Below are 20,251 nucleotides of genomic sequence, written 5' to 3' on the forward strand. Positions count from 1 at the left end.
AAAAAGAAAGAGTGTAAAAAGAGGTGGCCTTGCCCACTTTTGGCTCTGGTCCTGCCCACCACTGGTATGCAGCCCCCTAAGGATAACCCCCAAGAAAATGTTGCCCTTGACAGAAAAAAGACTGCCTCCCCACCCCTGATTAAATTCTACTCTCAATTTAGTAGATGGTAACTGATAGCGTGCAGTACATAGATGGCCGCACTGCCTGGGGACAGACAGTCAGGTCATGCATCCATAGCAGTGACCACAAGAGGAATGACCACTGGGAGGGACGCAGAGAAAAGAACCGCCATGGTGCATCTGTAGCAGCACAACCAGATGCCTTCACCTGCACCAAAACATCTGCCTCTCATATCAGGTCACTGCAGCCACAGCTGACCCTGCAACTATCCAACAGTTTGACTTCACCCCCAAAGGCTCATTCCTCCATTGTCTCCTGAGACCAGATGATGCCAACAACAACAGCCTAAATGATGGTAGAGAGCGCAGTCCCAGCCAGTGTGAAAATAAAAAAGGAGAACTAGATTTTTCAGGTTTGGTTGTTCAGGTATTCCTGAGCTACACTCAGTTAGAAATCTTTGCAACAAACACAGAAATAATGTCTTCTTTTTCCATCCAGGCTATTACATCAGATGTCAGTACTGATTTCTTTTTTGGAACAGAGCAAGGGAGAGAGAACAGAATGGGGACACTAGATAAATTTGTTTTCAGCTTCGTTTGGGCATTTATTTTTCAAGAGCACCAGAGCCATTACCACATGTCGGCTTTAAAGAAACTATATTCAGGCTCACTCCGCATCTCTCAGCTTTGCTGTACTATTTTCAGTTGCTGGGAATAAGACCTCCTAACTCGTTGATTCAAAGAGCTAATGCTGAGAGATTGGTTCTGTTCTTTATCTGAAGCCACCATCAAAAAGAACCTCAAGTGGCCCATCCACGCGGCTGAATGCGCCAAGATTTTGCTATCATCAAAGCAGGAGAAGGCGGCAATAGCTCCCCAGAAAGTGGTATTTCAGAGGCACGTTGCTTCTAACATCCTGCTGGGTCAGGCCAATGGCCCACCTATTCCATCATCCTCTTCTGACAGCAGATGCCCATGGTAAACCCAAAAGCAGGAGAAAAGCCACATGTGGACTGAAGTCCATATAGGTACCTAAGGTAAAGGTAAAGGGATCCCTGACCATTAGGCCCAGTCATGGCCGACTCTGGAGTTGCGGCGCTCATCTCGCTTTATTGGTCAAGGGAGCCGGTGTACAGCTTCCAGGTCATGTGGCCAGCATGACTAATCCGCTTCTGGCGAACCAGAGCAGCGCACGGAAATGCCGTTTACCTTCCCGCCGGAGCGGTACCTATTTATATACTTGCACTGGTATGCTTTCGAACTGCTAGGTTGGCAGGAGCTGGGACCGAGCAACGGGAGCTCACCCCGTTGCAGGGATTCGAACTGCCGACCTTCTGATCGGCAAGTCCTAGGCTCTGTGGTTTAACCCACAGCGCCACCCGCGTCCCTATGCAGGTACCTAGAATGATGCAAATTATGTGAGCTCCTATCTCATGTAAAAGAATTTGTGCTTTTGCTAGCGGGAGCTGGGTGTGGGGAATCTCCTCATCAAAACAGGTATAACATTTGTAGATAGGAGAAATTTCCTGTAAAGAAAAAGAATTTTAATAAGGGTGCAAATTCATGCAAAAGTGCTGTTTTAATACCATTAAGGCGATATGGAAATTCTCCCTGGCTAATGGTACGCATTTAATTAAAAGCACGCTAGAGTAGCTCAGCATACATTTGGAAATATACTACAATATTCTTGGGCAATTTTTGCTGACTCCACAGAGCATGATAGAGTTTGCATGTATTATACAAAATAAATCCAGGCAATATGGTAAAATAGAGTAATAAATGCAATTAAAGATGGAAGACTGCAGAAACAAATATGTGAATGTTATGAATAAGCCTTTATATTTGCTATAGGAATAGAATTGGGCAATAGACCCAATTGCTTTGGGAACAATAATTCTGACATAAAATTGTTAGCACCAACTGTCCGCTGAAATGGGTTGCTTTGTGCAAGGAAAACAGGGCGCTTATACTGTATGCAGAGAAACTCACTTTAAAAAAAAATACAATAAAACTAGTCAGATTTTAAGCTTTCCAGTAGCATAATAAATATGAATTCCATTGGGGAAAAACAGAAAATGAACAAGATTAGTTGCATCTAATTAATGCTACCCCTACCTAGAGTAGAACTTCTGAAAAAATGGACACAGTAGTAGTAGTAGTAGTAGTAGTAGTAGTCTTAATTCAACTTATATCCTGCCTTTCCTCCCAAAGGAGTCCAGAGCATTAAACACACAACAAAACAACTTTTTTTTTAAAAAAAGCCTTCCAAAACCAGATAAAATGTTCTTTCCTGTTTACCCAGACATTTTAACTTCCTCTTAAAAGTCCACAGCAGTTTGTACAGGTTTATATGTTCGCTTTCACATGCTTAACAAACAACTGTTATTATATGAAAACATTCAGGTATATCGAATGACTCCAAGCTTCTCCCCTGCTTTTCATTCTTAAAAAGAATACATAAACCAAGCCAGTTCGGATCTTATCCACCCCCCAAGATTGCCTCTTTAAAGACCTATTCTTTGCTAAGACCACATCATTTCCTAAACTGTAACAATTCTCAAAAATCATGAAAAGCAAAATTATTGTTTTGAAATGTAAAGTGCATGCAGAATAGCATGTCCCTTTTCTGCTCAGTAACTATGGATGCTCTAAGCAGTCAGTCACATATGGACAGCTTCTAACAGCTTCTCCGAATACTTCTTTGTTCTTGAGTAATGAAAAGAGGGTCAATGGGAGTCAGTGATTTACAATCTCATTCACTGCATTAAATTATTTTCATATGAGTTATTTTTTCCATCTTGTCTTTAAAAAGTTCCAACTCTCCGTCTCTAAATTCTTTCCATATTTTTAATAACGAATCATCTGCTTTGCCTTATCTGACATAAAATGTGTAGAGGTGCACACATCAAGAAAACATTGCACCATACTCTTTCATCTCTTAATATTTGTTGGTAAGAGGTAAAATGCAGTACCCCAGTCCAAAGATCTGTGTTCAGATATGAATACAAGCGGATCTCATAGTATACAAAGTAGAAGGGTATCTGCAGTGAATGATGAGATGTCATGCACACAAAACCCTTGTTTGCATGTCACTTTCAACCCCAGTTAAACTGAACTATGGTTTAAAGGTGTGCATGAAATATACTGGTGCACAGAACTAAAAAGCAAAGGTGCTTTGCTCCCCCATGCTGCCCCTGTGGCAAGCTAAGCCACGGTTTGGCTTGACATTACGCCTGAATCCCAGTTCATGCTTTGCTTCCCCCCCCCCCCCAAACAAACCATGAGTGGCAGGCAGTTCATGCTCTGCTGGGAGATAAACCAAACACAAGCCCATATTCTGACATAATGCTAAGTCAAACTATGGCTTTGCTTGTGGTAGTGCAGCAGGAACATGGAAGGAGCAAAGTGCACACCGTTTTAATCCCATGCACCAGCATAATACATGCTCGCCTTCAAATGATCATTTAGATTCCCTATGGTTTAAAGCGACCTGTGAGCCAGGCCACAGAACTATCTGTTGTAATGTATAACGAAGAGGCGTATTGGGGGAACCTGTAGCCTAGAAAAGATTGCTAGATCATGGTGGAAGTCTTCCACTGACTCTGCAGGCATACAATTTCTTTCATCAACTTTGGGACACTGAATCATATAGCTTTCATATTTTCTCAAACATTTTATTTTATTATTGTCCTGTCTATTCACAAACATACATAAAAATCCCCCCTCCCAGCCCAACTACAACCATCTCTTAATGCAAAGGTAAAGGTAAAGGGACCCCTGACTATTAGGTCCAGTTGTGGCCGACTCTGGGGTTGCGGCGCTCATCTCGCTTTATTGGCCGAGGGAGCCGGCCAAAAAGAATGTTTAATTGAGAGCTGAAACCCCAAGACATCTTCATCAAACAGCCACAAATGAAACCCTTCTGGTTACTCAGTACATATTACTGGCTTAAAATTCAGCCAGGTCATTCTTTTTCCCAATCCAGATTAAAGCTTGCTTGTGGGGAAAAGACATCAAAATGCAGTATTGATGGGATGTTTTGTTTCTGCCTAAGTTCATATTAAGTTCACCTGTTCCTGTCCACCTGTTCCTGTTCTTAATGCCCGGCTGACCACATCTATGGAATGTGATGGCTATGCCTTTTAAGTTTTATTATATTAATCACTTAGTTTAATAAGGAGTATATCAACCATTTAGTGATAGTTTAATAAGGAAGTTTTCATACCTGTCTAACTCTGTGTTCCTTTCCCAACCCTTTAATCTATTGATGATTAATGCCTATATGCAGCCTATATGCAACCCTTGCTTTTGTCCTTGTGTTAACCAATAAACAACAAGCCCATATGTGGCAATGCTGTAATATTCAATAAAAGGGACTCCCTGAGACATGCTTGAGAGATGCCTCCCGTATGACACCTGTTACTCGTCTGTCGTTTATTTCAACCCAACACAGTATTTCATAGGAATGGACAGTGCGGATAAGGATTGTGGCTAATGCCATGTGTACAAGATTTCCCAACCTAGGGGTGAGAGTAACAGGAGTCAATGGAAGTGTGTCTGATGATGACCCTTGTATCTTTGACAGTGTTAGAAAGTTGATACTACTACTTGGGGACAATCAGAAGTTTAATGGTAACATGGTAGTGCCCTTAACCACCTGTACTTGTCCAGGTAGCATGTTCCAAGGCCAAATGGGAATCTATACCTTTCAGCACAAAGATGCAATAATGAAATTACTCCTGAGATTCAAGTCTAGAGCCATCCAAATAAAGATGGTAGAGATTTCAGTTCCAGTGGAGTTGCACCTCAAAAGCAGCAAAGGAATAATGCCATCAGAACAACAATAAAAATATTCCAAATACAAAAATTAGTGTCAAGTAGCAGGATATTTTATTATTGCACAACATACATGGTGCCAAAGGAGGAGAAGAAACCAGTAGCAGGATATTTTATTATTGCACAACATACATAGTGCCAAAGGAGAAGAAGAAACCATACCCAGATGTCATGATGTTGCTTGCAAAGATGTGTTTAAAGAGTGTGTTGCAATTTTCCATTCACTTTAATATTTGAAAAATGAGTGATTTAAAAAAAAGAAAGAAATATAAACCAAAAATGCTTTTCAACCACAGAGAAACCGGCAGTCAAAACCGAAAAGTACCAACCTTCTTTTTATATGCAGTATCCAAGGAAACTAACCTAGTTAATCTAGCAACAACTTTTCCTGCTAAATTTAAATGTCATTTAAGCCTAAATGTCGCTTTTAAATTGTAAGCCTATAGGCAGGGTTTGTTCTTTTAAAACTTAATTATGTTACCACACCTGGCTTTTAACTTAATTGTGTTGCTGCACCTGAAGTCATATTCAGTTTAATATTTTTGAAGAGTTTGGCACTGGCAAACATGACCCCCACTCTACACCCCAAACTTTACAAGCATAAACTGAAATGTTGTGGTATCTAATACTGCCCACCTCCCACTTGTTGGAAGGCATCAGTCAATGGAACAAAGAGTGGAACACCTTTTTTTGCAATCATCAATGCAAGCGCTGAGTAAATCTACATTAGAAATTTGGACAGCCGGTATAGCAGCTTTGGGGAGGACTTCAAAGGGAAGAAATTGTCAAAAATTGCCTCCCTACCTGTTCTGCTGATGGCTGCCTTTCATCAGCAGAGAGAACAACACTGGATAACTAAGCACACCTTCAAAAGCCTTTTCTGTGCCAAAAGAGGCCACGGCAGCGAAGATGCTCTGCTAAACCTTAGATTTATATACCAAGTAGGATTACTTTTACTGATCAGAATCCTACAGAGCAGATTTAAAAATAAAAGGATTTAAAAATAAAGCTGTAAGTCTCTGAAAATCAGCTTAGCCAAAAACTATAATAATACTGCCACAACTATGCTTGTACGGGTAAGAAAATAAAGCAAACATGGTTGTAGAGGCAAAGAAGTATTTGAGAAAAACTGATCTACATGTACTGCCAGATTAATATGGTGGCACAGGGGAATGCTATTTCGGAGATACAAAGGAAAACACTTTTTTCCAGTTGTTCCTTACTCAATAGCAGTGAGGGACCCAATGAAATGCCAGATATTGTGTGAGGAAAAGTGGTATTCAGGTCCATTTTAAAAAACGATGGCAGCTGAAAATGAGAAATACTTGGAAACTTGCGCTCCAGGCAGATGTTGGCGGTGCACCAGAATAAATGTCAGAGAACCTATGAAATCCAGTAATACTAGAATAACTAAAGTTCTGTTACCCACAAAGGACAAAAATGTTCCAAGAACAACTTTCCAAGGAGTTCTTTGTTGTTCCTGTGCAAACAACTTTTGAAAACTGCAACTAACAGATAAAAGTACATCAATGAATTATTGACCGTTGCCATTTGGGTTCCCGTTTGGAGGGTATATACCCAAACTTATGAGGCAACAATTCATGAGGATTCAAGTATTGACACATTTCGTTTACATAAACCAAATGCTGTAATGGCAATCATCTTGTGTCTGCTTAGTTGTGCAAGAGATTTTTTCATAAAGAACAGAACGTTAGCCATGGAGGCAGGAATACTAAGTGGTAAGTTAGCAACGATCACCTCAAGTGGTTGTGTCTAGTGGCTCTGAGCAATGCATTTTCACAGATTCCAGCCATCAAGTGATACTGTACTAGCAATCGCAGACGTACTGTAACCATACTGTAAACTCATCTTAAAAATAAACATCTTAATTTTTGCTTTGAGATGGAAAGGATATGTGCAAAGAAAATGCTTAGGAAGAGCACGCAGTACAAAACAGTCAAAACAGTACAAAGCAGTCAAGGCTCCAACCACTTTGTGGGCAGCAGTGAGACTGCCCCAGCCTACAGTCCAAATTTTCTGTCTTGGTTCAGGCCCATGACATGATAGTGAAGCCAAAGCACAATCATTCCATTTTAAAACAAAACAAAAAACAACCCAGCATGCAAAAGTGGCAATGCAAGTACACCCGTTCAATAAAAGAAACTCTTCAGAAGACTTTACAGGGACAGTCAAGTGATGGATTCCATCCCCTACCCAACTTCTAGTGCACCCCTTATCAGCTTGATGAGCCTTTTCTTTAAGGATAATTTTATTGTATGCAACCAAGGTGAACACCATCCTCGACATACCCAACCAATCACTACGTTCTGCAGAGGGCATCCTGCAGATAGGATCCTATCTGGAGCGCCGCTCTCCACAATGCCAGAATCAGGCCTTTAATGTAGCGGCACTGGCCTTTTGAAACTCTCTCCCACTGCCTATTAGATATCAAATGTCCACCGTCTCTATTGTCTTTCAATGTTTCTCTTTCAACAAGCTTTCTAAATGGAGATATTCATCCCACTTGGTACTTGCACTGGTTTACTGCTTTTATGTAAGTGTTGTCACTGTTTTAAACTTTATGTTGTTGTTGTCATCCGTCTTTATATATTTCTGGCATCATTTTTTAAAAAGTTGTTCTATATGTTGTGTTAACAGTTTTTATACATGTACCTGTTTCATAGATGTTTTTATTGTACTGCAATATGCTTCTGGATACCGTGTGGTAAGTGATTCATAAATGAAACAAACAACAACATTATTTGGAGGCTCTGAGTGTTGACTTGTTTATCTCAATGGGTAAGAAACACAAATTAGTAGCAGGAATATTTTACCCGAACAGTTAGTAAGCAACCTTAATCTCTATCACACCAAAATGTGGTGGGTGGGTGGGTGGGTGTGTTTTAAAAAAAGAGCTTTTAGAAGACAGCAGGAGGGAAAGGGGAGATTTTATACCATATACAGCTTCTTTTGTGCTTTGCATCTTTTGGGATTCTAAACATCCCAGCGCACCAGTTACTTGGCATTCAACAGGCATCTTCCTCACGTTTACAGTCCTCAGGCAGGAAGAAGGAAACTGCTACAGAGAGCCTTTCATCATCACCACTAACCGTATAGAACTTTCATGTCAAAAATGCTTTGGAAAACGTATCCGTCTTCATCAAAACATTGCAACCAATGACGTGGGCTTCCTGTCCAATCTTTGAATTGGACAATTTTTTCAGTACCCATTGGAGACTTTTCAGAAAATAATCTGATGACCTAGAAAGTGATCTAATTGCTTGTATCTAGTAAACAAAGTTAACAGCTTTGAAATTGGCCTGGTATTTATTTGCAATTAGCTCATCGTTTCTAATCAATTTATGAAACGGAAAATTTTCCAAGGGAAAATAAACCACACACGGCAAATTCCTCCTTGCATCACTGACTGTAACAAGCTAACTATGGTTCATACTGGCAGGCAACAGAGGTTCAACGAGAGTTGAACTCCTTGTGCCAAGCTCAAATGGCCCATTGGCTGCCACAGCCACAATCTTTACAGCGGGGGTGACTAGCACTGGACTTTGCTGCATGCTGCACCTTTGATTTTTACCATTAAACATGCAAGTCAGGCATGAGGAACCTCTGTCTCTGCAGATGCTCCTGGACTCCAACTACCACTAATCCCAGCCAGTGTGCCCAAAGGCCAGGGATGTTGGGGACTGAAGTCCAGCAACATCTGGAAGGCGACAGTGCTTCAGGGCAAACTTCACATTGTGTTTTTCATTTACACTTTCACATGACCCTGTGATACAAATGTTTCAGGCTATTTGCCAGGAAGAGCCTTAAGGCAGAGTTCATCCGCCCGTATCCTAATTGAAAGCACTAGCTGTGGCCAAGGTTTGTTCTTGGCTACAACTCGTGGTTAGCAAGGAGGCCGCTTAATTAAACCTCTGAAATTCAGTAATACTTAAAAAAAAGCTATTCCAGGATAACAGAAGTGCCGAGTTCTGCCCAACATGGGGGGGGGGGGGAGTCGCACACATGTGACATCACCATGAGGTCCTACTAGGCCCACTGCCATGGCGAGGCCCACCAATGCCCTCTGCTGTAAGACCCAGGCCCTCAAGTTTGGGGGGCTTCAGCCCCGTCCCAACAGACTTTGTGGGGCTGAAGATACCTGTGGAGGTGGCGCCTCTGCGGGATAACTAATAATTAAAAGCAAAAATATGGAGGATGGGGCTCTCAATGGCTACCTCACTGTCTGAGGCACTGGCCCTGTTTGAAGGTTTCTAACAGGCACCTGGTTAGCCACTGTGAGAACAGGATGATGGACTAGATGGGCCACTGGCCTGATCCTGCAGGACTCTTCTTATGAGCACTCTTGAGATCCATTCATGTATTTTCGTTGTACTTTTGTTTTTCAATAACAAGAGGCACTGTTTTACATTTTCTTTCCCCGGCACCACAAATGTGGCCCTCTCCCTTGGATCAATTTGCTGCATATGTGAACCACTAGGTCAAGTTATTCTGGAGTCCAGATGCATCTGATTATCTTGAGAAGTTGTAGCCTAATTAAAATCCCTCACCCACATCTGTTTCCTTGCAAGATTTAAGTGTTTCACCCCTGCAAGAGCAGCAGCAAATCTACAACCAGCCCCAAATCACAGGCACTAAATCAATGGACATCTAGGAGAGGACCCTCATCTGCTCCACATATGTAAAAACGCATTGATAAAGATAAGATATCTGGCTCTCACTCAGCCTTGCATGTGCTTTACATTAAACCCAGAAAATGCATATCCTTCAACCCAGAGTCCAAATCTCGCATCTGGTACAAAACATCATTTGTACTTCTTCAACTAATACATTTGTCGGTTTTCACTAAGTAAGGACTGGGATTCCTCACCAACATAATTTTTAAAAAATCAAACTTTTCACAGATCACGCAGCAGTTGCTTGTTTTTTAAGTCAATTTTTTCATACCATGCAAAATATGAGCAACTGGTATTCTTTCAAAATACTTTCACTATGCACAACAGAGCAAGCAACTTAGCAGTGGCCGTTCTGAAATCTGATTATGAATAATGAAACATCAGGCTTCACTTAGGTATTCGCTGAATTCTATCTCTCTATGTCTGAAACTGATCTAATGGACAATGTATTTGGTTCTGAAAAACTGAAATAAATTCATTATTTGTTTTTTAGGTTCTCTTAACAAAGGAAACATTTGCTGTTTCTGTTTTAAGCCAATATAATTCATACAGGGATCAACTATTCAGGTACATATATCACTAGTTTTCTTCTTTTTAGTCTGAGGAGAGATTTAAATGAAGAGCTGAGTTGACAATGCTATGAACATGTAAGTCAGTTCTCTTTTTATATTTATGTCTTTCTTTATTTGATCAGTAAATACAGTGCCAGGATATCAGTCAAACTTTATTGTGGTCTTATGAGTCATTCAGGTTAAAATACAGCGCACGAATAACAGAAAAATTGCATAGGTGTGTCCTCCCAGTCCTAGTCTAGGATTCTAACCACTAAGCACATTGGGTCTCTTCAAAACAACAGGCAGTTGAGTGAGATGGGAGGAATCACCAACTAAACCATGGTTTATCGTGATAGCAACAAGGCTGATATTTTTTTATTAACCACAGTTTAGAGAACTATGTTCAAACCCTAAAACTCTGATTATTCTTAAGGATAGTTTGTTGAAACAAGCCAGCTTTGTGACTTATGATTTGAAGATGGCTTGCCTCAGACAAACTACAGATAAGATTCACCACATGTTTGGGGTAAGGTAGAAATCTGGGGTTAATGAAAAATGGAAGTGAAAAAACAACTCATTCCCATCACAGTAAGCCAGCGCTGTACCAGTGGGAAGGAAATGCCAGGATCCGAGCACACGAGAATGTGTACTTTGGAGAGTATTTTTCATTTTAAGAATGAGATAATACTAAGCAGCATTGAGCATTAAGTAATATTGAAAAATATCAAAATACATTGCATAAATGCTAAAGGGGGGGGAATGTGCAATTCAAATATCAATTAAAATATATATATACTTACTGGTTTAGCTCTACATCCAGGATGAAAGTAGATCCAAAGGCATCAACTTGGAAGCTGGCTCGGGCGATATGAGTGGACTGCAATGTTTAAAAAAAGTGAAATGGGTTAGCATTCAACCAATGCATTCTTTTACATTCATGACAGAAAAAAATACATACTTCGCACCAGCACAAACATACTGAGGCACATTTAAGGATGTTGAATAATTGAGCTGATTTTTTTTCCATGGGAATGTGAGGTTTTGTAGAACAGCATAAAGAGCTGACTATACCCCCTTATTCAGGGATTTCTAATTCTGGCACATTTAACATCCTTACAGATGAGGAAATAGTGCTCTCGGTTTTGCTGTCCCAGATGGGGGATATTTACTGTACAAACCAATCTCAGTGTTATTGCCCATTTCAAAGGGCATGGCTGCCCACAAAGAATACTGGGAACAATGATTAATGATTAAAGCAATTACCTACAATATATTTTGGGAAGTTGCCTGCTGCTGTACATTTGGATCCCTACTAAGATATCATAACAAAATTTCACATGATGCTTCCAAGATCAAGCAGTAGTTTTCTGTCCATGTTTGGATACAATTAGACACAACTCTGTATAAAGATGGCAGACTGAACTTTCTCAAAACCGCAAAAGTGTTTCCCCCCCCTTTGACTTCCCAAGCAATGACAGGTTTGAGGTTGCTAGTGAATTAATCAATAAGAATTAATTGATTAATGTCATTTTTCTTCTATACACTGAAATTGTATATGCTTGTAATATGTATGGTTCTGAAATAAAAATAATTAAAAGCACTGAGATTTGTAGCCTGGTGAGAGAGCTGGATTTAGCAGTTTTCATATTTTCACAAAGAAACTCTTATGTCATGTCCTTGTAGGCACAGCTAGGAAGCTTTTCATCTGCCCCAATGGCTCTTGTACAGGCTATCCCTAGCAACTTACCTCTACAAAAAGTCTATATGGCTGCTTATGCATGCTTTGTGCAAATGGCCCAATTTATGAGATACCGTATTTTTCGCTCTATGAGACGCACCAGACCATAAGACGCACCTAGTTTTTGGAGGAGGAAAACATGAAAAAAAATATTCTGAATCTCAGAAGCCAAAACAGCAAGAGGGATCGCTGCGCAGTGAAAGCAGCAATCCCTCTTGCTGTTCTGGCTTCTGGGATAGCTGTGCAGCCTGCATTCACTCCATAAGACGCACACATATTTCCCCTTACTTTTTAGGAGGGAAAAAGTGAGTCTTATAGAGAAAAAAATACGGTAAATGCAAGATCCCAGATAATTGTTCTGTATATGGACAATCGCCAAGAGGTTCTTTTATCATATTTGTACTGATACTGAATGACCTAATTATCAGATAGCTATTCTGAAACACACTTCAACAAATCCATAACGCTGGTTATAAGGCTAGCTAGAGACATTTTGCTGGCTAAGGCAGACAATATGGCACCCCTTCTTCCCATTCCAGATACAGAGACTGGCTAGAGAGTGGCAGCTGAATCTCACTTCAACCAGTTCAGAAGAATTAGTCATTAAGTTGAAACTGATGCCATTGTTGCCTTACAATATCTGCTGCCTGAGGCAGGCACTTCACACTGTCTAATGGCAGGGTCGGCCTTGACCGGCTGTACAGATAAAGTACATATGTAATATAGTTCAGCACACAACAGAGGGGGAGAAAAGGCAGTAAGCATGCTCTATGGTTTTCCAGGCAAAATACAATCTGACACATTCTTAAAGACATGTACTGTGCTGAAAAAAACAAAGCCATGGGAAATATTTAGAAGAAATTTTTATAAAGAGGAAGAAGTGAGGCATGGGAGAAGGAAATGGCCCAATTTCAAGAACTACCGCATAGTTAAGTATTTCTGGAAAGGCTTTCTGGCTGACTCTCACTTGTCGGTAAATTAGAGGGTTATTTGACCAAGCATGGCTGCTTTGCTAAAAAGACTGCTAGTTGAAGCCTGTATGGAAGTCTTTAAGAACAAAATCCTCATTTTAATGAGGCAGGAGCCCATTGTGGCTTGCCAATTATACCAATGTCTGTTTTGACATTGGCAACTGAGAAGAACTGACTGCTTGGGAACAAGTGCTTAGTCAACGTGTTTGAAGAGATGAACCTTGAGTATGACGCAGTAAGGAACTTATTATGGGTTATTTCCGACTAAGTAATCAGCTATACAGCTGCAAATAAAATGTTTTAAGTGTGTTGTAAAGTGCATTATACAAATGTGACACTAGATGGCAACAGTGAGCTATGATAAATTCAATATATTTTTCAAAACGTGTTTTGTTTTTTTAAAAAAGCATTTTCACAGCATTTTTAATATGTGTCTTGATTCCACCTTGGTCATACTCAAGAGTATGGAGTTTAGATCCCTCCAAACACATCAGAAGTAAAGAGGAAACATTACAGAAGATCTACTGAAGACAGTCAAAAAGAGAACTATAGCCACTATGGGTAAGCTTACTTTCCTGCTCAAAATGTGCTCAAGACATACCTTGCTCATATTTCGAAAATGTAATATTCTAATTTCTCCATATGACTAAGGAGGAACATCACATTTAGATGCCATGTGTGTGTGTGTGTGTGTGTGTTCTTACTGGTACACATCATCTTACTACCCAAAAGAGCACTGAACTTTCTGTAATAATCAGCACGCACTAACAAAATGTTTGCTATTTCCAAGCAAGATATGGAAACAGATTCTGGGCAAAAAAGAGAAAGTACATGGTGAGAACTCTAGAATTCTGCAAATTCAGGATAGACCAATCAACAGGTATTAGGCACAATGACTAAACATGCCCTCCAAGTTCAAGCACACACTTCTGAGTACCAGTTGCTGGGATCACAAGCAGGAGAGTGCTGTTGCCAACCCACCCAACCCTCCATGCAGCCCCAAGAACTGGCAACCCATACTACGTCACTGACTCCAGCTACAAAGGACAGAGGTATCTGCACCCCGCCACCAAACATTTCAGCTATATAAAGTTAAGGGAAGCTCATTCTGAACACAGAAAATTTCCAAGTCTTTAAAGTATATAAATATTCATACAGCTTGATCATATGCATGCTTTATTCACAAATTAAGTTCCATTGAGTTCAAAGGGTTTACTGCCTTGTAAAATGCACACAGGATTTCAGCCTGAATCAAAATGCTCTAAAACTGAACATTTAAGCATTTTTATTATGGAAAATTATTATATATAAGGAAATTTTCTAGCAAATATAAACAAGGAGACATACAATTCTACTTATTAGATATATTTCACATTATAAAAAAGAGCATAAATATTTCAATGAGTATTTTAAAGCATTTATGAGAACCTTCCATCCAACAACGTTCAAGCATTTATGAGGACCTTTCTTTCAGGATTCTTTTTTTTTAATGGAGTAAGCAAATTATTCAATCAACCCAGCAATACAATACCCAGCTGCAGTAAACAAGGAAAGAGAATTCTCTGTTGAATCAGCACTAACCAAAAAAAGGGGGGGGGATGAAGACAAGTACTGCAGCTCTAGTAGGCAGTACTCAGAGCAGGAACCTATTCTTGAATCCTCTGTAATCTGTGGCAGAGCAGAGACCTTCTCCAGCACATACACATACACACGCACTCCCCTAAAACGCTGCTATTGTCCTCAAGAGAACCCTGCCTAGGGCAAGAAGGAAGACAGTAGTTCTAGCAAATCTAACTTACAAAGAAAGGATTAAAGATTTATTCTCACATAAAGGAAGCCTCTCTGTAAGGTCAAAGATGCTTAAGAGGGTTAAAAGAGGGAATGATCAAAATGTAAACAGTTTCATTCCTTCTCCTTGAGCACAAACATCTGCATTTAAACATCTAGCATAGCCAATGTGATGCCTCAGCTCAGCTCTTGCTGGACTTTTGTTGTTGTTGTTTAGTTGTTTAGTCGTGTCCGACTCTTCGTGACCCCATGGACCAGAGCATGCCAGGCACTTCTGTCTTCCACTGCCTCCCACAGTTTGGTCAGACTCATGTTTGTAGCTTCGAGAACACCGTCCAACCATCTCGTCCTCTGCCGTCCCCTTCTCCTTGTGCCCTCTATCTTTCCCAACATCAGGGTCTTTCCCAGGGAGTCTTCTCTTCTCATGAGGTGGCCAAAGTACTGGAGCCTCAGCTTCACGATCTTCGAGTGAGCACTCAGGGCTGATTTCCTTAAGAATGGAGAGGTTTGATCTTCTTGCAGCCCATGGGACTCTTAAGAGTCTCCTCCAGCACCATCATTCAAAAGCATCAATTCTTCGGCGATCAGCCTTCTTTATGGTCCAGCTCTCACTTCCATACATCACTACTGGGAAAACCATGGCTTTAACTATACGGACCTTTGTTGGCAAGGTGATGTCTCTGCTTTTTAAGATACTGTCTAGGTTTGCCATCGCCTTTCTCCCAAGGAGCAGGCGCCTTTAACAGCTCCCAAAATCCCTGACCACTGACCAAGCTGGCTGGGGCTGATGGGAGCTGTAGTCCAACAATATCTGCAGAGCACCCAATGGGCCACCCACTTCCAGCTCATTTGGTCCCTATAGGCTTTGGGTGGGTAACAGCAAGCTAACAGATAACACAAAATATTTGTTGTTGTTGTTGTTTAGTCGTTTAGTCGTGTCCGACTCTTCGTGACACCATGGACCAGAGCAAGCCAGGCACTCCTGTCTTCCACTGCCTCCTGCAGTTTGGTCAAACTCATGCTGGTAGCTTCGAGAACACTGTCCAACCATCTTGTCCTCTGTCGTCCCCTTCTCCTTGTGCCCTCCATCTTTCCCAACATCAGAGTCTTTTCCAGGGAGTCTTCTCTTCTCATGAGGTGGCCACAATATTGGAGTCTCAGCTTCAGGATCTGTCCTTCCAGTGAGCACTCAGGGCTAATTTCCTTCAGAATGGAGAGGTTTGATCTTCTTGCAGTTCATGGGACTCTCAAGAGTCTCCTTCAGCACCATAATTCAAAAGCATCAATTCTTCGGCGATCAGCCTTCTTTATGGTCCAGCTCTCACTTCCATCACTGCCTTGCCGTGGCGAAGGGGCTGGAATAATTCAAAGAAGCTATGAACTATGCCGTGCAGGGCACCCAAGATGGACAGGTCATAGTGGAGAGTTTTGACCAAACATGATCCACCTGGAGCAGGAACCGGCAAGCCACTCCAGTATCCCTGCCAAGAAAACTCCATGGACAAAGACAACAGGCATATAAACACAAAATATTACACACCATTAAAAACCAGAGCTGAGAGGGAAGAACCTCTAGAAATCCAATTGACGCTGTTGCAGGCAATGCACCGTGATCATAATGTGGGAGCTATACCAGCTCCAACACCTTTGCAAAGCAAGAGAAGGAGATTGTAGGGGTGCTGCTGGAAGGATAAAATGCTGCCATCTGTCAACAATTTTTTTCTGTTTTGCAACCAAAGAGAAATAAGCAGCCACAGACTCCAAGCACTTCTGCAATCAAGATCAACTTTTTACAATCTTCTGCCATCCAGTCGTTTTGGACCATATCTCTCATCAGTCCTAGCAAAATATATGGAGGGCACCAAGTTGGTGAAAGCTGATCTACAGGGTGCAGTCCTTGGACAATGCAGGCAGGGATGGTATTATAGCTATAGCATTTGAAATACTGTGCAGAAACAATGGGGAAAGAAAGCACTGTGCAAAGCGTGGCAAATTAATTATAGGTATGATCCTATCTATGTAAGTAATTGTTATTATTTATTTTCCATAAAAAAAAAAAATCAAATGTTCTCTTTTATTGCAAGTGTATTGTCTGCAATTAAATAGGAAAAAGGAAAAAGACAGGCAAAAAGCAAGTCATGGAAGTTACTAGCATTCAGATGTGGCAACAGAAGTTAGATATATTCTTTTTACTGTTTGGAATATTCTTTTATCCAAGAAACAAAACCTGCTGCTTTCCTGGCTTGCAATATAACACAAGAAGTGAGACTCTGGGATCTTGACTGCTGGTATGGTTTTAGTGGGGCTACCTTTGAAGGCGACTCGAAAACTACAACTAATCCAGATTGCTGCACCTAGACTGGTGACTAGGAGTGGCCACCAGGACCATATGACACCAGTCTTAAAGGATTTACATTGATTCCCAATACATTTACAAGCATAATCAAAAGTGTTAGTGTTGACCTTTAAAGCCCTAAAAGTTTTCAGTCCTGCATACCATTGTTTAGCCCGGACACTGAGGTCCACATCCAAGAGCCTCCTTCACTTTACTGCGAGAAGTGAAATTACAGGGAACCAGGCAGAGGGCCTTCTCAGTAGTGGCACCTATGCTACGGAACACCTTCCCATCAGATGTCAAGGAAATAAACAACTATCTGACTTTCAGAAGGCATCTGAAGGCAGCCCTGCATAGGGAAGTTTTTAATGTTTGATGTTTCACTGTGTTTTAAATCTTCTGTTGGGAACTGCCCAAGGTAGCTGGGGCTACCTGTTCAGCTGGGTGGCATATAAACAATAAAATTAGTAGTAGAAGTAGTAGTAGTAGTTACTGTTTTATATTGGCCATTTTAATGCTGCTTTTTAGATTATCTTCCATTGTATGGCTTACTGTATTACCATAGATTGGTGGGGCCATAGCTTAGCAGCACAGCAACTGCCTTCCACACAGAAGATCCTAGGTTCAGTCCCCAGCCTCTCCAGGAAGGGCTGGAGGATAGCCTTGCCTAAAATCCTTGAGAGCTGCTGCCAATCAGTGTAGACAATACTGAAGCACATGGACCAGCTGGTCTGAATTGGTGCAAGACAGCTTCTTATATCCCTATGTCATACATTATACAGAGAACATCTGCAAGGCAACAAGTGAATCCCAGCTGAGTTTGTTTAGGATTGCAGACTGAGCATCTACATAATTCTCAGGTGGGTCTTCCTGCTCAAGCTGTAAATTATTCAACCCTCGTATGCATTAAGATTACGAAGAAGTAATTTAGGGGTCATTACCTTTGTGACCCGTTATAAATTATATATTAGCACTGCACTATGCACTGCTGATTTTGCAGTGGTCATTGGATGGAACAAAGAAATGGATACTCCATCAGTCATATTTGGTACTTGGAACATCCAATATATGTGGAGAAGCAACATGTCCATTTCCTATAAAGACTGATTCACTTACCGACCTTGGAACTATTTATAGAACTGCTAGTCACAAATTAGGAGTTATATTAGCTCTAAGAGATAACCCAAATTGAGCATGCAGTCTAAAATAAAAAAATAAAATAAAATGCACACCAGTTTATAAACCATTGAAATTACTAAGAATGTGTGACCTACCAGGACTGGGCACAAGGCAGACGGGATCCACTGGCACATCTCTGGGTGATTTGCAGTAGATTGACAAGGATCATTGACTCCCAATTGTTTAGCAATGGCAACAACAAAAGGCACTCTCTATTACCGGTAAGCTGCTTGGCTAAAGAAAGCTTGAGGGGAAACTAGGAGCTTTGCATGATGGGACTGTGAGTGCAATGGTGGCTGCTGACCACTGGAACTGATAGGGTAGAAGATAGGAGGCCTAACAGTAGGTGGTGCTAGAACTAACTCATTCTGGTTTTCTCCTCCTCCTCCATGCTGAAGACTGCAAGAGCAACCCTGAGAGTGAGGGTGCTGGCAGGCAGTGCTACCTTCTGCAGTGGTTATAAGTAAGACAGATACACAAGTGGGCACAAATGCCCCATTAGCCCTCCAGTGGCAAATGCCTAGCTTTGAGGAGGTGCTCGGAGGTGCCATGCACCTTAATTCTAAATGTATTTTCTTTTGAAGCCGCCTGCTGAGTCGCACAGGAATATTTCTGCATCCTCCCCCCCCCCACCTCCTTGCAAGGGCAATCTCCCTGAACGCAACTGCAATGCTTACAACCCCACATCTAAACACTCATACCGCAATAATGAGATGCACATTTCGCTAATGCTAGAAAATTCCACTGCAGGCAGCATGGCGATCTGGAGGAGGGATCAAGGGTGGCACAATAAATTTATCATGAGCCGGAAAGCTGCAGTTCATTTACATATCCCTGATATAAACAAAGTGGATGCCAAACGACATACGAGCCTACTGGTGCTAACACTTACCGTAATTCTTAAATTGTAAATGTGAAAACTTACAAGCATGTCCCCCCACTGAGGCCTCTCCTGGTGTCCACAAGGTTCCCTCTCCCACCCCGGCTGAAATTAGGCTTGAAAGAAGCAGTGTGAGCTTGCTTGCGAAGCATGTGTGTAAGTGTTGTACCCCACATGCGTAGAGCCAGTTTGCAAATGTGCCCACAGGTCCAAAAAGGTGGGTGATCCAATGGTTTCCTGAATGGACAACTGACTTACAAAGGTGGGAATCGAAATCAAAAGTGTGTGAGAGAAACAGCCTGTCCCCCCCTCACACAAAAATAAATAAATTTGAGGCAGGGACAGAGAGAACTCTGAGCTCCTGAAATCCCACTGGGGACACAGGATCTCTCTTTAGCTATCCAACACATCGTAACAGCTATTGTTCTTGTATAAAGAATATATTATATTGGAAAAATTAAGCAAATATTCACACGATGCCAATCCTGATGGGTTTTAGGTATCATATTTATTTATTCATTCATTCATTTGATTAAGATGACCAGAGGAGGTGTCCTGCTGTTCTCACAGTGCTGTGATGCAACCTTGATGTATTGCTGCTGTGGTTTGACATTTCAGATGATTTTATTATGTACCCTACGTCTTCATGTCGTATATCTTCGTGTTGTATCCTCCTCTGGGATTGCTTTTAATGGAGGGAGAGTCATAAATCACCTGAATAAGTACACAACAGCTATGCCTACATAACTGTTACAAAAACTGTTCCATCTTCAGTGCTTCTTCATCCAAAGAAAACAACAAAATCTCATAAGCGGCATGTCCTACCCCATTTCATGGGCTTATTCCTAGGTAAGGGTGTCCAGGAGTCCAGCCTAAAACCAATGCTGCTGATTATGAAAAAGCCAGACCAGGCCAGAGAAGATCCTGCTCTGAAGCCCTGGAAAGCCACTGCCAATCTGTGAAGACCAGGCATGGGGAAGCCGCTTTCTTCCAGATGCCGTTGGCCTCCAACTCTCCGCAGCCCTAGCTAGCAAGCCCAATGGTTAGGAACAGTGTTAGAAATTCAGATATATATTGTAATTGCCAAATGGAACCTTAAACATGGGCTGCGGTCGCCACAATGGAATGTCTAGGCACTGTATTCCCCCCCATGAAC

The 20,251-nt window shown here is 41.4% G+C and overlaps 1 protein-coding gene across 17 annotated transcripts in view; it reads right to left on the reverse strand.

Annotated features, from left to right (window-relative positions):
* Positions 1-20,251, reverse strand: part of ADAM22 (ADAM metallopeptidase domain 22) — a 116,416-nt gene that overhangs the window by 84,902 nt on the left and 11,263 nt on the right. For all 17 annotated transcript variants that reach the window (XR_014503626.1, XM_083405739.1, XM_083405730.1 and 14 more), the window contains exon 3: positions 11,005-11,081. Coding sequence is in view for 16 of the 17 variants with exons in the window: in XM_083405739.1 (XP_083261865.1) it covers positions 11,005-11,081 (77 nt within the window). In the remaining variant the exon portion in view is untranslated. The remainder of the gene's footprint in view (positions 1-11,004; positions 11,082-20,251) is intronic.

Source organism: Podarcis tiliguerta (assembly GCF_965153285.1).
Source record: "Podarcis tiliguerta genome assembly, chromosome: 12".
In the NCBI taxonomy this organism is placed as follows: Eukaryota; Metazoa; Chordata; class Lepidosauria; order Squamata; family Lacertidae; genus Podarcis; species Podarcis tiliguerta.